This window comes from Portunus trituberculatus, chromosome 41 (assembly GCF_017591435.1).
Source record: "Portunus trituberculatus isolate SZX2019 chromosome 41, ASM1759143v1, whole genome shotgun sequence".
NCBI lineage: Eukaryota > Metazoa > Arthropoda > Malacostraca > Decapoda > Portunidae > Portunus > Portunus trituberculatus.
Window position 1 is genome coordinate 8,227,939 of NC_059295.1, and position 18,049 is coordinate 8,245,987.

General features: G+C 43.5%; 1 protein-coding gene across 1 annotated transcript; it reads left to right on the forward strand.

The window, feature by feature from the left end:
- Positions 1–11,666: 11,666 nt before the first annotated feature.
- LOC123516838 (basic helix-loop-helix neural transcription factor TAP-like) lies at positions 11,667–14,158 on the forward strand. Its single transcript, XM_045276537.1, has one exon. The coding sequence runs from the start codon at positions 12,280–12,282 to the stop codon at positions 13,084–13,086; it is 807 nt and encodes a 268-aa protein (XP_045132472.1). The 5' UTR covers positions 11,667–12,279; the 3' UTR covers positions 13,087–14,158.
- Positions 14,159–18,049: the final 3,891 nt, after the last annotated feature.

Below are 18,049 nucleotides of genomic sequence, written 5' to 3' on the forward strand. Positions count from 1 at the left end.
GGAAGCAATCTTGTTCGTGTAGCATATTAAGCATCTGTCATGCGCTTTTAAGGTTCAAAGTAGCGAGAGCACTTCACACCTATCTGAACCCATAAAGAATATATTCATCAAGTGAAGCTACGGTTCTCACACTACACAGAGGCCAAGAGGCAACGACACAACGCATTGTCGAAAATAGTCACTTACTGCCAGGACGCTTCGACAGCCATGCAGGACACTCACACAACCTGGACGCTCACACGACACATAGCTAGGACACTCACACAGCCAGAACGCTCACACGACACATAGCTAGGACACTCACACAGCCAGAACGCTCACACGACACATAGCTAGGACATACACAGCCAGAACGCTCACACGACACATAGCTAGGACATTCACACAGCCAGGACGCTCACACGACACATAGCTAGGACATTCACACAACCAGGACGCTCACACAACACATAGCTAGGACATTCACACAACCAGGACGCTCACACAACACATAGCTAGGACATTCACACAACCAGGACGCTCACACAACACATAGCTAGGACACTCACACAGCCAGGACGCTCACACAACACATAGCTAGGACACTCACACAGCCAGGACGCTCACACAACACATAGCTAGGACACTCACACAGCCAGGACGCTCACACAACACATAGCTAGGACACTCACACAGCCAGGACGCTCACACAACACATAGCTAGGACATTCACACAGCCAGGACGCTCACACAACACATAGCTAGGACATTCACACAGCCAGGACGCTCAAACAACACATAGCTAGGACATTCACACAGCCAGGACGCTCACACAACACATAGCTAGGACATTCACACAGCCAGGACGCTCACACAACACATAGCTAGGACACTCACACAGCCAGGACGCTCACACAACACATAGCTAGGACATTCACACAACCAGGACACTCACACAACACATAGCTAGGACACTCACACAGCCAGGACGCTCACACAACACATAGCTAGGACATTCACACAGCCAGGACGCTCACACAACACATAGCTAGGACACTCACACAGCCAGGATGCTCACACAACACATAGCTGGGACACTCACACAGCCAGGATGCTTACACAGCCAGAACACTCACACAGCCAGGACATTTAAACAGCCAGGATACTTACACAGCCAGGACATTTACACAGCCAGGACACTCCCACAGCCGCGACGCTTGCACAGCCAGGACACTCACACAGCCAGGAAGGACACTTACACAGCCAGGAAACTTACACAGCCAGGAAACTTACAAAGCCAGGACACTTACAACATTTACAGGCATTTGCTACAAGGAGATTTATGGACAAAATTACAGTAATATCGAAAAATCTCAATGAAATTTAGTTAGGATTGATATCAACATGAGGATTGACATTTCCCTACGAGGCATTTCTTCTCATAGGCACAACTTTTAACATTTTTTCTCAGTTAGGTCTCTTAAATAGTTTTGTAGTTTAAAAAAAAGGAGAACCAACCACCTATTCTCTCCTTTCTTCTTCCCTCTGTGTCCATGCAAACATTTCCATAACAGCGTCCGCAGTATTAACAAAGGACGACCATTCCAGTAAAAGGGTTGACATCAGAGACCCTTGTGCACCAGATTACTTAGAGAAAAGAATTTTTTATTCGTTTCTTTTTTTCTTTCTCTTTTTTATCCGTAACCATGACGAGCAGATTCTTTCACTCTTCCTTTTCTTTTATTTTTTCTACGGGAGTCCCTACAAGTAGATGGATGACTGGTGTGCGGCAGCGGCTACAAGGGCCAATCTTCAAGCGCAACCGAGCCAGCGTCACCTCTACGACCACTAAAGGAAGGTTTGTCCACGTACTCGTAGTCTTGTGGCTGAGAGAACGCGACTAATTCTTCGGTGCAACCTAGACGCCACGAAATACGGTATCTGAAGGGACACGATGGCAATAGTACAAAGGAACACAAAGGAAGAGTAAACACCGAAAGAATTGTTAGTGCCTAACGAGGTTTTGTGATGAGATGAACTATGGAAGGGGAAAGGAAGTAACAACATTACCAAAAACACAACAGTATGAGAAAAAACCTTAGCAGTAACATAATTCACAACTCCATAATTTCTAACATGGTGACGTTTCCGTTTTACAAGTAGCAACAACAATTGCAAATAAAAGTAGTGAAGCAACAACAAGAAAAGTAGGAGTGGCAGTAGCAGCACTTGTAAGTTAAAATGACATTTCTCTAGCCCAAGATCTCCACCATTTTTCGTACGTGACGGTCCGAAAAGCGCCGTTAGTCTCTGGACAGGACAGTAGATGCAACCCTTGCAGGGCTTGGCGAGTGGTGCATTTACCAATGCAACGCGCGTGTCAACTCCCTCAGGGCACCGCTCAATTGACTCATTCAGATTACCACATGATAGTCCTCGTGCAAGAAATTCACTTAAATAAAATTTATACACAAGTTACATCGAGCACTGATCCATAAGGGAAATGCCACGCACTGTATGGCTCCGTCACAAAGGGAAGTTGCAAGAAGGCAGCAGATTTACATGCGGCTATCCTTGTGTAAAACTTATACTTATATCCATCGAATGTTCCTGTCTTTAACTTCTGGAGCCGTCAGCCGGTTCGGGACTAACGACTCAATTATTGCGTCTATTCCAGGCATCTACGTGCACGCTATCTGAGAGTTTCAGACTTAACCTTATCAAGCAAAATAACACCTTCAGTTTGAGCAACACAACAAGTCATTATAAGAACACCAGAAACACCAACAAAACTAACCATCATGGAAGAACAAAGTGGAAGCACTACAGGAAAATAACAAGAAAGAGATAAAAAAAGGCTTTCAAGTAGTCGTAAAAGCATGAACGCAGAGCGAAACCAAACCGAAATAGGAAGCAGGCATTTATGCGAAATCCTCCATCACTGTCAAGGCACAAAAACCTGAAATAATATTATAAATAAGAAAAGTCAGTAGAATCACATTCAGCGTGCTATAGTAATAAGCCTCAGGAGTGGAATGCATCACGCACCCCACGGTTACGAGCGACAAAGTGGCAATAAAGCAAGTTATAATAAGCACTAACCCCCAAATCTCTCCACTTTTTCTCAACTTCCACACTCATTCATCCTTTCCTCTCGCTGAATGCACATACTCACGTACTGCTTCCGTGCGTCTTTAAAACATCGGCAAATCATTTTCCAAGACAACCAGTGATTCACGCCGGTGACAGAAGTAGTACTTAAAAATAACTGGGGAACGGAGAGCTAGTTGCAGTAATAGTAGCACCGTGTTTTACAGGGAGCATTGGTGGTGTTATTTTGGGCGATGAAAGCACACGTGGGAGAGGAGAGGCGGGAGAGAAAAATGTGTAAAGGAAAAAAGAGAACACGGGAGGAAAGAGGAAGCAAAGGGTGGAAGAGCTGCACCAACATATAAAAAGAATAGAAGACACAGAATGAAGATGCTGAGGGAAAAGGGAAACAAACCTAAAGGTGCTAAAGAAATTATTTGTTACAGTTGTAAAAACTACAATACATCACCAGATCTGTAAAAAAAAAAATAGAAGGCGTAGGTAAAATCGAGGTAAAGAAAATAAACAAATAAAGGAAAGCAAACAGATCAACTGTAAGATTAGAAGCAGAAAGAAAAAAAAGTGGAAAAGAAATGCTGCTTCTAGTGATGGTTCAGTAAAAATAAACCAACATCAAGAAAACTGAACCATCACCAACTCAGCACTACCATTACCATCACCAACTCAGCACTACCATTACCATCACCAACTCAGCACTATCATTACCATCACCAACTCAGCACTACCATTACCATCACCAACTCAGCACTACCATTACCATCACCAACTCAGCACTACCATTACCATCACCAACTCAGCACTATCATTACCATCACCAACTCAGCACTACCATTACCATCACCAACTCAGCACTATCATTACCATTACCAACTCAGCACTACCATTACCATCACCAACTCAGCACTACCATTACCATCACCAACTCAGCACTACCATTACCAACAGCTATTATTACTATTCCCATCACCAACAATAACACCAGTAACGACAAGAACACCACAACCACCACCAAAAACAACAACAACAACGAAAATAACGGACAACAAGACCAGCTCTGCATATCATTCCCTGCGCAAACAAAAGCTAAATTAGTGCTAAGTATAACTAACAGCTGATTCCTTATCACGTCCGGTATCCTTCAGGAGCACCGCATCCCACCGTTACCACCACTAATTGGGCCTTTAGAGACGGTCCTTCATGCCGAGGGCCGCCACCCCCGCGCGCACGTCTACGGGAACGCTGAATATTAATGGTCGGCGTGTTGTCTCTCCGCTAAGCCACGGTAATCCCCCATTGACGCCACCTTCATGATTTATACCGACCCTCAGGCACTCCACGCCCCTGCTTCACGATCCTCCGTTCCCCTACCATGGGATTTTTACCTCACCCTTCTTGTCTTGTCCGTCTTACCCCGCCGCGACCCATACACCTCGTCTCAGGTGATACCTCTCCTTGTCTCCTCTCTGACATTCATTCAGCTCGGTGCTTACTTAAAATGGTAGAAAAAAATATTATATAGGTGTAGTAGTCATTGGAAATATGTCACAGCGAAATTATGTCAATGGAAATATCGCAGGAAAATGTTAGAGGTATAACGTTGCTAGGATTGGAAAATTGTTATTGTGAAAAGGTTGCTGGAAAAATGGTAGCAGTATAACGTCACTACAAATATGTGTCACATAACAGTATTGTCACAGGAAAATGTCGCTCAAGGTAAAAAAAAAAAAAAAAAAAACATTAAAATATCACAAAATGTGGAATAGGGAAAATCGTACATAAAACAATAATAATAATAATAATAATAATAATAATAATAATAATAATAACAACAATAACAATAACAATAACAATAACAATAACAAGAAGAAGAAGAATATTAGTATGTTATGGTATCGACGAGAATGTCATGATACGTTGTCAGGATTTTGTGTGGTCAGATGAAACATTTCGTTCGCCACTCACTATCTGGACGAATCCTTCTACATTAGTTTAACGATCCTTCCTGGATAGCTTATAAATAAACACAGCAAAAACACTCACACTTAATGAACAACCCTTCCCGCATTGCATATAAATAAAAACAACAAAGAGACTCCATCATTTACCTTTCTTGTGGCTGGAGTGAAAGCTGTGGTGGTGGTGGTGGTGGTCCTGGTAGTGTAACAATATAGAAACACTGACTAAGGTGCCTCTGAAGACTCGCCACGGGAATAAGGAGGGCGTACTACAGAGGCGTGCTATAGTAACCCGGTCCAACGTTTCACACTTTACTGTCTCTAAGTGACCGTCCACTTCAGCCTTCCGCCTCCACTGGTCTCTTTTCACACTGTCGGGAGAAAATCGTGTGCGTTATTGAGCAATTTAAGGATGATATTATTTGTTCCTGCGTCCTGCACTGACTTTTTAACAGGTTCTAGTGAAAGTTTTAGTGGTTTTGAGGGCGTTTCGTGATTCTTTCAATTAGGATTTTACATCATCTATGAAAAGCACGAAGTTAATCCTCTCTCTCTCTCTCTCTCTCTCTCTCTCTCTCTCTCTCTCTCTCTCTCTCTCTCTCTCTCTCTCTCTCTCTCTCTCTCTCTCTCTCTCTCTCTCTCTCTCTCTCTCTCTCTTTCCCCAAGTGGCCGCGTCATCTTCACCACGCCCTCTTCTCCTCTTCCATCACGGCCACGGTACTAACGAGACGGTGACGTTTACGAGATGTTTGTGAAGCGGTGGAAGTGGAAGTAAGGTGGTGATGGGGGGAGGGGTGCAGAGGAGCGAGGGCTGGCGGGAGGCACAAGGCAATATTCACTTACCTCCTCTTGCTGCCTCTTCACCACCTGCTCCCTTACGAAAGGTAAGCAAAATCCAGCAAGATCCGTATTTGCTAAGACCGTGTCTACCTTGTCTTAACAGCTTATGGCAGATGCTCCCACAACTAAGATGGGTGCCCTATATCTCCAGCTCAGGAATTATTTACCCAGAAAGGACGATTTGAATTAACTTAGTGACACGGAGCTCATCAGAAGATATTTAAACAGTACTCACCTATTTAGTGAAGGAAGCCTTATAAAATGATACTGAAAGCAACAACCCACTGACCCCCGGCATGAAGGCGATCACTATTTTGCTACCGGGGACATGCAGGTGTGCAAAACTGATGCCCCTGGATGTCCTCACAGAGGGCATAGATAGATACCTAAGAACAAAAAAAAATGTGTGTATGTTCCACCCCGTCTCACCTCACTCCACTCAGGAACACATACCGATATCAATCTGTCATCCTTCACCATGAATTTTCTTAACCTTTCTTTACATCTACATATTGGCTGTACTACAACCTGAATCTTAGTATACTCCAGTTGTGGTACTGAAATTGTCAGCAACTTTGTCTTCGTTATCCAATAAAGTGTCGAGTCTGTAATTATGCGGTAACAACTTCACTACTGAGCTCATTTCGGTGACTCTTAACTACTTACATGTCAAGTGTGTGCGTGACGGGAGGAGGGAGTCACAAACACAAAGATTACACAATGAATAACACGAGAACACAAACTCACGTAACCGCTCACAAGGACACTGAACACACAAAGATAACGCAATGACACGACGACACAATGTCACTTCACCGCTCACAAGGATACTGGTCGGCACGGAGCTGTGCACTTGCCAGGCCATTCACCTCCCGTGCCTCCCCTCCAGCTCCCCCCACACACTCACCAGCCCCAGAGTACCCCTGACACACCAATCACCGTCCAACAATAATTATCAAGCTGCGCAGAAGTTTAGTCACGGATCCTTCGCTAATATCCTCAGTCACGGAAAGTTCATAAAGTATTACAAATATGGTCAATCTGTCAAAATTTACGGTCATGGAAACAGGTGACGTGAAATACGATGAAAAGATAATCGCTCTTTATCCCTCCCAACTACGTAGTTTCCCCTCCTCACTCTCTCTGTCTCTCTCCTCATACTACCGATCACCCCACACACGTCAGAACTACCAACCAAACAATCACAACACGAGTGGTTGGCTGCACCTGAGAATACAGTAAAGAACAAAATAATAAAACTAGGCAGGCATATAGTACATCATCCCTCATTAAGTATCTGCGAGCTGTCCATAGCGATACAGATTCACTTCCAGCCATCACCACCACTGCTGCATTTGAGGGTTGGTTGGTAATTGATCGAAACTGTTGTTGTTGCTACCTGGGCGAGAGAGAGAGAGAGAGAGAGAGAGAGAGAGAGAGAGAGAGAGAGAGAGAGAGAGAGAGAGAGAGAGAGAGAGAGAGAGAGAGAGAGAGAGAGAGAGAGAGAGAGAGAGAGAGTAGGGTGAAAATTCAGCAAGAAGGAAAAGGAAGTGGCGTGAACAAGAAAGAGGCGAACGAGATGAGAAGGAGAGATGAAAATGAGAAACCTTAAGGAGAGAAATCAGAGGAGAGGAAGAGGAGATGGAGTCGATAAGTACGTAATTAAGAACAAAAGAAAAAAACTGAAACATTCTGCCATAATCATCATCTGTAACTTTATTCCACCTCCTACCGAAACTGTCCAGTGTCTGTCCACTTACCACCGTCTTGTTACCTTTATTCCCTTTCAGTTTATTCCTCTCATTTACTGTAAAACCAGCTTTTGCATAGCCTCCTTAATTAAATGTATTTCCACGTAGCTTATAATAATCACCAGTACGCGCTACAATTTGCTCCTTCACTTACCAAAACAATAACACATTTCCTAGAAAACCTCTGAAACATCAAAATTAACAGATTCACACACTTATGGATACTCTACAAAGCAATATAACTAATGTAAGAGAAATGTAATACGCACAGGATTAAGTTATCAAAGCAGTAAATCTTATACGTTTCCCTTAAAATCCCCGAGGAATATTCACACCTTCAGGAAGAGAGAGAGAGAGAGAGAGAGAGAGAGAGAGAGAGAGAGAGAGAGAGAGAGAGAGAGAGAGAGAGAGAGAGCAATCGACACTAATGACAAACAGCCGGTGAAGTTATGATCACCATCAGCGCGGTTTGCCATACGTGTGGCTGGAGGAGGAGATAAAGAGAGCAGCAAGTGGTGAGTAAGTGAGGACAAGATATTTATTACACCAAGCAGCGAGACGTGTGGGGACTGGGGAGGGGAACTTGAGATGAGAGGTGGTGTGTCTGCTGTTGAGAGAGAGAGAGAGAGAGAGAGAGAGAGAGAGAGAGAGAGAGAGAGAGAGAGAGAGAGAGAGAGAGAGAGAGAGAGAGAGAGAGAAACCTTGTAAGTACGTGGGACAAGTGTTGACACGATGATGTGCACACACACACACACACACACACACACACAGAGAGAGAGAGAGAGAGAGAGAGAGAGAGAGAGAGAGAGAGAGAGAGAGAGAGAGAGAGAGAGAGAGAGAGAGAGAGAGAGAGAGAGATTATATGAAGGAAAAAAATAAATAATAAAAGTAATTTGTGGATATATTGAAGAGGAGAGGGCAGAAAAGAAAGGAAGACAAAAGAAGAGGAAAATAACTGATGACGGGGAAGTGAAGAAGGAATAGCGGTATGAAAACTGATAGGAAATATAAAAAGCATAACAAAAAAGAAGAGGTATAGCAAAAAGGAAAAAAGAGAAAGAGAAAAAGGAAAAGAAAAAACTAAAAATAAAACGAGAGAAAAGATGGGAAGGAAACAGGAAAAAAGGTGGTGTAATACAAACAGCAGACATCACCACCACCACCACCACCACCATCATCACCATCACCACCACTGCCATCATCCTATACGGGAATGTCTGTGCTTTCTTCATTACGATTGTCAGCTGCAGTTTTTGAAGATCGAGGAGGTGGTAAAGACTGCTGCGAAAATAACACAGAGAGGCGCCAACGGTGATGAAGTGCGAGAGAGAGAGAGAGAGAGAGAGAGAGAGCAATATAACTTCATCTCTCTCTCTCTCTCTCTCTCTCTCTCTCTCTCTCTCTCTCTCTCTCTCTCTCTCTCTCTCTTACCCATACAAACACACACGTACACACAACATCCTATCTACCTTTTGCACATTCTTCTCATCATTTACACCATCTCCGTCCATTCCTCCTTCCTCCCTTCCTCTTTCTCAAGTTGAATTATTCTGAGTTCATACACCTCCCTCTCTCGCGGTCAGTGGAGGAAATTACGCCATTAGGAGGAGCCTGTGCGCAGCGGGGGGCCGAGGAAGTGGTCACCTTGATCTGCTCACCTGCCCAGCCCTCAGGTGTGAGCATCTCTGTGGGTAAATGTCCTACTCATGTGATTTTGAGGGCTGTGTGCGATTTATACTAGTGTCTTGCGGTTGAGTTGTGTTATTCGCCACATCATCATCTCTTACTTTTCCCATACTTCTTGTCCTGCTTTCACTTTTTTTTTCTCTCTCTCTCCGTTTTCTTTCTGTTTCGTTTTTTCGTCTTCTCCCATTTTTGTTGCAGTTTCTCCATAACCTACAGTTCATTCTTATCTTATCTTTTATTCCTTTCTTCTGCTTGCATGTTCTTTCTCTCTCTCTCTCTCTCTCTCTCTCTCTCTCTCTCTCTCTCTCTCTCTCTCTCTCTCTCTCACACACACACACACACACACAACGTACTACTATATTGCACTACTACAACGCTGATGAAAGTAATTGCCATGGTGGTGGTGGTGGTGGTTATGATTGTTGTTGTTAAGGTGGTGGTGGTGATGATGGTGGTGGTGGTGGTGGTATTGTTGTTGTTGTTGTTGTTGATGAGATTATTGTTGGTGGGTGGTGTTGATGGTGGTTATGCTTTTGTTGTTACGGTTATTACTACTACTACTGTTGTTGGTGGTGGTGTTGTTGCTGCTGTTGTTGTTGCTGTTGCTGCTGCTGCTGCTGTTGTTATTATCGGTGTCGGTGGTAGTCGTTGCGGTGGTAATACAACACTTAAGGTTGATGTTTACTGTAGTTGTTTACGTTGTCGTTGTGGTAGTAGTAGTAGTAGTAGTAGTAGTAGTAGTAGTAGTTGTTGTTGTTGTTGTTGTTGTTGTTGTTGTTGTTGTTGTTGTTGTTGTTGTTGTGGTGGTGGTGGTGGTGGTGGTGGTGGTGGTGGTGGTGGTGGTGGTGGTGATGTTGTTAATGGTGTGGTGCTGGTGGTAGTGGTATTGGTGGCTGTGAAAGGGATGCTGTTGGTGGTGGTGTGGTGGTGGTGGTGGTGTTTTATTGGAGCCCTCTATCCACAACATGCTTCATCATTCAACATCATAAAATTAGCCTCTCTCTCATTCACCATCACCACATTTTCACATATTCTCACCAGTCACCTTTCGTTGTACGCATAAAGAAGAAACATGTACAAGAAAAAAAAAATAGAAAAAAAATAGACGAGTGTATTTTAACAATATAAAAAAAAATAGAAGAAATCAACGTGTTCTTCGTGTTTCTGATCTAATTCGAGAAGTAAAATATTGATGGAGAGTTTCCTGGCCCTCTGCCCTCCTTTTTATAGGTCGTCTTTCATTACATGCGGTCGACACTGAAGAAATGCGTCTTATTATTCCCATCATTGTTATTATCTATATCACCACTATCATTATCGTTATTATCATCATCCCTGTTACTCTCACTCTTACCATTATCATCATTTTCATTATTATCATCATCACCATTACTATCTATCATTATACGGCTTTTATCACTGTTACTTATCACTATCCTTGCAGAAAAAAGAGTCATGCTGAAATATCTATGTCCTCTAACGCTCCTTTCAAAATTCTCTAACTTAGAAATTGTTCTCTTAGGGCCACTATTCTCTACATCTGCCTTTAATATTCCCCTCTCTAAAACCACCTCAATTAGACACCACAGTTAAGCATGTGCCAGCATCATCTGCCACATGCTCCCTCGTAAGAGTAAGCCGTTTTCCTCATCACCACCATCACTACCCACCACCACGTTGTCACAGCCTGAAATGATCTTTTCTGCATAAGACTTTTCATCTACTCGTCACCCATTTGTCTCAGCCATCACTTGGGAGGTTCGGCCGGCGGGCAAAGGGCCTGCTGGTTGAGGGGCGTATCATAATTTAAGGGTAATTTGTAACAGGAAGCGGTTATTGCTACAGGTTTTGTTTCAGCCAGCACACGGGCCCCTGCCTTTCTGGGAGGGTGAGGAAGGAAGGACCGGTGATTTTGATGAAGGAAGAAAGGAAATATAACACTACCATAGCCGCTGTGTTCGCATTAAGCCGCTCCTCCTCGCTGGCTGGCTCTTTAAGTGATAGCCAAGGGTTATATTTAAATATCCCTTCGTCCTCTTTCACACAGTGTAACTTGAGGCTCAACTCCCATTGGTTGCCGACCAAGTCACGTGACCGTAACGAAGACCACGACTTCCGTGTCTCAGGAAATTTCTCGGAAGCCTTCGTTTGTCTCATACATTTCTTCGTCCTCGTCTACTCGGTCCTCGAGGTTCAGTGCGCCTTATTTACATGACTATGAGATGGTAACAGCTGCTAACTCTTGGAGTGTATTCACAGAGATTTACTAAAGGCAGACCAATATTATGAGAATGAAAAGAATAAAAAAGCTCCTGAGCGAAATGGTTGGAAGAAACGCGTGAATCTGGAGCAGCGCGGTGAGGCTGGTGGACAGTACAGCACTCACGGTGGCCGCCAGCCATCCACCTTCGTTATTTGGCGACTAGCGCTCGTCCACCACGGGCCTCAGGTGCTGCGCACACCCGCGGGGAAACTAACCACGCAGCCAACAGGACGCCGAGAGAAAGAAAGAGAGAGAGTGGCCGTAAAGCAGCGTGGCTCTCGCCTTGTGGAAAACAGTGCCGGCAGGAGATAGAAAGTTTCTTGGTGCAGTGAACTGGCGCCAGTGTCACCGTGGAGCTTCAGCCACGCACCTCTTGTGTAACATCCAGGAAGTGGCCTTGTGTCTGCCTGACCCTGACCTTGGCGGGTCGTGCTAACACGCTGGGAGAAAGGAACATTGACCCCCTGCCAGTGACTGGGCAACATGTGGCCATAGCGCTCCTCGAGGACAACACAGACTGGCTGGGACAGCCAGCCACTCAACACCTTCTCCCCCGTTCGTCAGTGCGCGTCATTCTGTGTTGCTGCACCACTATGGGGACAGACTTACTTGAAACGACTTGACACTCCCCACTACAATTCTGATAGTTTGTGATTGAGAAAATTGTGAGGTAAAGACTGAAAGACTATTCGTGATGTCAGTTCACGCTGGGGAATACTGGTTAGATCGAGGCTTGTGTCCGCAATATTACACACTCGGAGAATTCAACTACCAAACTGGAAGTGATCCCGGCCTGTCGCCTAAGCTGGAGAGGGCGGCTGAGCCTTATCCAGTAGAGACACAACACCCGTCACACGATCTTCTGCACGGCTGTGTGGACGGTGGAGGCAGTGATGGCTACCACAGCTCCACTCCCGATGACCTGGCCTCGGAGTGCTCTCCTGGTTCTGAAGCTCCAGGTCAAGGACTCAACAAGGAACACAAGACAGACTTGGTGAATGAGGCTTACCCCAACCTGGAGTATTACCAAGCAGCTTACCCCGCCACTACCGACCTCAGCAGCCTCAACCCCCCCTACACCTACAACAATTGCATCTCTGCACCACCGCCCAACTGGGCCTCCCTTCAGGTGACGGCCGTCGAGACAGACCCTAATCATCCGGTGGAACACTTTATTCCTCCAGAAACTTCACCATCTCTGGTGACTCACTACAAACCGCTTAGGATCCGTCGTCGTCCCCCTAAAGTCGTCGGGAACGAAACCTTGCGCAAAAGAAGACTTGCAGCCAATGCAAGGGAGAGACGACGAATGAATGGGCTGAATGACGCCTTCGAGAAACTGAGAGAGGTCGTGCCTGCGCTTGGAAATGATAGAAAGCTTTCTAAGTTCGAGACTCTGCAGATGGCACAGACCTACATCACCGCCTTAGCGGAGCTGCTGAGACGAGCAGATGCCGAGGCAGCCGCTGTCCGGGCAGAGAGTGCTCGAGAGGTGTGCTAAACTGCTTTCCCGAGGTTGCCGAGCGAGTGCCCGATGCGCCACATCAAGATGATTGTTACATTTTTTTGCTTTCGTTTTTTGTGATGCTCAAGTTGACTGCTACTATAAAGGCGAGTGACTGAAACCAATCCGGCACCATTTTACTAATCAATAAATGTTTGTTTTATTCATCGAAACAAACGAGTTACTTAAAATGAGAACTTAAAAAATCTTAATGAGTTTGAATTACATTTCAAACGTGACTCAGTGCTTCAAAGTAGTGTGTGTCTGCAACTGCGTGTCACCGGAGTGCAAAGCGTTTGAGGACAGCTGGAGACGAAATCACTGTTGGTGTGTCCTCAGGAACGAATAGAATACTGACACGTGTTATTAGTCTCTTCAAGTACACATTTGGATGTAATTACCAGTAAGAAGTGTTATATTATAGTATGGTTTATATAATATTGTTACTTTATTATTTGCGTTCCAGCAAAGAGAAATGTGTGTGTGTGTATGTGTGTGTGTGTGTGTGTGTGTGTGTGTGTGTGTGTGTGTGTGTGTGTGTGTGTGTGTGTGTGTGTGTGTGTGTGTGTGTGTGTGTGTGTGTGTCAAGAAGTCTTGCAGCAGTATTACCCCAAACGGCCTGACAGCCGCAGGCCGCTGTTACCTGGACAGGGGAGGGGAGGTGCCCGGTAGCCGGTGCCTTCCGCCTGGCATCCAGGCCGCGCCACGCTGCCTTGGCCACTCAAGCCACCGAACTCAAGTCAATGCATCACATTTTGTATACATACAGATTTTTATGTAGATACTAATTCAGTTAATTAAGAATCTGTTCGCCTCTTATTAATAATAGTATTTTGTTAATTTTTTTGTGTTAGAATTGTTACTGAGAATGTTTTATTGTTGATAGTGAGGGGCAGGTGAGCCGTCACAGCCGCTGCCATTGTGATATAGAACACGCTATTTATTTTCGTTAAATATTTTTGTATATATGAATAACACAGAGATATGTATCACGTCCGGAAATTACGCCAAAAACTATTTCTGTTCGTTGATTTTTATATGAATATTAAAATTATTCTAAATGTAAATACATTGCATTTATATCCATATATTGTTACTTTGTATATGAATCTTCATCACAGGATGCTGGTAGTAGTAGTAGTAGTAGTAGTAGTAGTAGTAGTAGTAGTAGTAGTAGTAGTAGTAGTAGTAGTTATTGTTGTTGTTATTGTTGTTGTGATGACAACAATGACAATAATGATGATGATGATGATGATGATGATAATAAAAATTATAATAGTAATAATGATAATAATAATAATAATAATAATAATAATAATAATAATAATAATAATAATAATAATAATAATAATAATAAAGAAAATAAGAGAGAAGAGAGAGAGAGAGAGAGAGAGAGAGAGAGAGAGAGAGAGAGAGAGAGAGAGAGAGAGAGAGAGAGAGGCGGATGGAAAGTCTTGCCCTTTCTTTCTGCGTGGTGCTGTGCATTATAAACATTATAGGACGTGATTAAAGTAACAGATCCAAACTGATAGTGTTGAAAAGGAGAATAAAATCATTTTCCTAGAGTTGCTGATGATGTGACTGTCGAGTCAACAGGGAGCTTTACGAGACTAGATGAGGATATGTACAGTTCTGGTAAGTACTTGGATGCAAGTGTGTCTGTCTTACACAACGGCTGTCACTTATAACTCTAGTAGTGCCTTATTGTTTCTCTTATTTTCTTTTGCTCCCATGATCATCCTTTGCTAACACTCAGAGCACAGTAAAAAAATAAAATGAATAAAAAAATGAAAGAAAAAAATAGCAGTGACACAGAAAACGGGAAAATAGACTACATTTTTTTTTTTTTTTAATGATGACAGATACTTAAACAACTATGGCACCGAAACACGTCTCAAGCGTTACGGTGATTATTTTGGCAAAGCTGCCTCAGTGAAAAGTTTCCGGTGCGCAAGGATTAGACAGGGTGGTGCACGGCGGTTCATGCAGTGTTACCATGGCAATGAGTCGCCCACACCTGCATGGCTAAGGTCGCCTCCAAGCAGAGAGTAGCCAGTCATCGCCACTTCTCCCCCTCCCGCCAACCCCTCCTCGCTCCCAAAGACAAGGACAGCACCCCGCGACGGCACCCCTGCGTGACTTCGAGGAAAGTCGCTACTGTACTCCATGCCCCGCCCACAGTATATGTGGTTGTGGTGGTGATGGAGGTGGTAGTGAAAATGTTGATGGTAAAGATGACTTATAGACCGATAAGGAAACTCTACACAAATTACAACGGTTGACGGAAAAAAAAAGCGAAAATAAAAGTAGAAAAAAAGTATATAGATAATAATAATAATAATAATAATAATAATAATAATAATAATAATAATAATAATAATAATAATAATAATAATAATAATAATAATAATAATAATAATAATAAAAACAAAACTAACAATGAAAAAAAAATACATCTTATACACTTCAAACTTAGAAAAACTAAACACTACCAAGAGACAGACTACTAAACATAAACACTGAAAGCGATATTACGCAGCGCTTCCCCTCCCACGAAAAGATCAAACAAAACCCAACCTGAAATAACTGAGCTTGGCACTAAAATAACGAGGAAAACCACTGAAAAAATTAGCTTGACGGAAAAGGAGGAGAGGAGAAGGTGGTGGTGGAGGTGGAAGGAGGAGAGAAGGAGAACGAGAATGAAAGAGTTTAGGGGAGAGGGGGGCGAAGAGAGAGCTACAGGGTGGCCCACAAGTCCTTAACACGAAGAAAAGCAGCCAGCCATGACGTGAAAGTGAGCACCAATGGGAGCGCTCTTCCACACAGCGGCCCACCAATCAGCGACGTCCCCTCACACACAGGCAGGAGGCGGAGCGTGAGTGTCATCAAGGTGGACCATTAAAAGCTTGGTATATTCAGCACAATAGCTTAACGGAATCTCACCTGACACTTGAGAAAGCTCACTGGAAAATGGTATCTAATTTTTTTTCTACATTCAAGGATAACTTTTTTTTTTCATTTCATAATCACCAACAGCTGGTAATCATTGCAAATCTACGTTTTTTTTTTCTCATTTTCATTTTTCTTTTAGATTTGTAACCACCTGTTTTCCTTTCCTCTCTCTCTCTCTCTCTCTCTCTCTCTCTCTCTCTCTCTCTCTCTCTCTCTCTCTCTCTCTCTCTCTCTCTCTCTCTAACTTGCATTTAAAGTCAGTCATTCTTCCAACGAGTTACAGTTTAGCTTCATCATTCATCGAATAAATTTTCTTTTTTTTCTCGCATAATTTCCTCAGCATTCATTTTTCATTCTCAAATTATGATCCTCTTATATTTCCTCTCATTTCTTTAGCTACTTACGCTACTGCTACTACTACTACTACTACTACTACTACTACTACTACTACTACTACTACTACTACTGCTGCTGCTGCTGCTGCTACAACTACTACTACTACTACTACTACTACTACTACTACTACAACTACTACTACAACAACTACTACTACTACTACTACTACTACTACTACTACTACTACTACTACTACTACTACTACTACTACTACAACTGCTACAACTACTACTACTACTACTACTACTACTACTATTATTACTACTACTACTACAACTACTACTACTACTACTACTACTACTACTACTACTACTACTACTACTACTACTACAACCACCACCACCACTACCAACACTTTCAATTACTTTTTTTTTTTTATAACTTATCCTTTTATAACTTATCCTTCTTTGCCTTTTCCTGCATATTTTATATTTTATTCCCGACTCCTCCTCCTCCTCCTCCTCCCTCCTCCTCCTCCTCCTCCTCCTCCTCCTCCTCTTCCTCATCCTTCCTCCTCCTCCTCCTCCTCCTCCTCCTCCTCCTCCTCCTCCTCCTCCTCCTCCTCCTCCTCCTCCTCCTCCTCCTCCTCCTCCTACTACTACTACTACTACTACTACTACTTCTAAGCCTCTTGAAAACACAACCGCAGAAGTATGAGTCACAGTTCCTTAAGGATGAGTGACGCTAATAATCTGTAGGCTAACAAACTATACAGAAGATGGAGGGATGGATTAAGAGGGAGAAGAGATGAAGGGACGGAAGACGAAGGGAAAAGAGAAGGAAGGAAGGATGATGTAGAGATGTAGGATGGGGATGGAGCCGAGAGAGAGAGAGAGAGAGAGAGAGAGAGAGAGAGAGAGAGAGAGAGAGAGAGAGAGAGAGAGAGAGACAGACAGACAGACAGACAGAGAGCGATATCTGGTGTAAAAGTAGAAGCAACAAATCTTCAAACACACACACACACACACACACACACACACACACACACACACACACACACACACACACTTTGGGACACTTTAGGTAAGAAAGTTCAATGACCTCACTTACTCACTCACTCATTCAGCTGACTTTGTGGTGTGTGTGATTTTATTTGAGTGCATTATCTCTCTCTCTCTCTCTCTCTCCTCTCCTCTCCCTCTCTCTCTCTCTCTCTCTCTCTCTCTCTCTCTCTCTCTACCACATCATTTACTTACTTCCTGTCTCGTTAGTCTTTCGTACACAAACACACACAAACGCACACCCACACATATACACGCACAAGCACAACCACACACACACACACACACACACACACACACACACACACACACACACACACACACACACACACTCGCGCACACTTAACTTCGTTGTTTTATCCATGAGAAAATAAAATAATGAGTTTATTACATATAGTGAGGTGCACTTCATGGAGAATATTTCTTTAACTTATTACGAAACATGAAAAATTGACTCCAACCTTGTCAGTATTCAAGACCTAAATAAGTGTGCGAGTGTATACTGCTTCACCAAGCCCAATTAATTTTATGTGTGGAAATCGAAAGGAAATTGATATCTTACGTTATGCGCTTTTGTACATTAAGAATTCCGCAGACACCAAGAAAGAATG

What these genes read in the sequence shown, in the direction of transcription:
- LOC123516838 (XM_045276537.1), top strand. Translation starts at nt 12,280, where the DNA reads ATGTCAGTTCACGCTGGGGAATACTGGTTAGATCGAGGCTTGTGTCCG.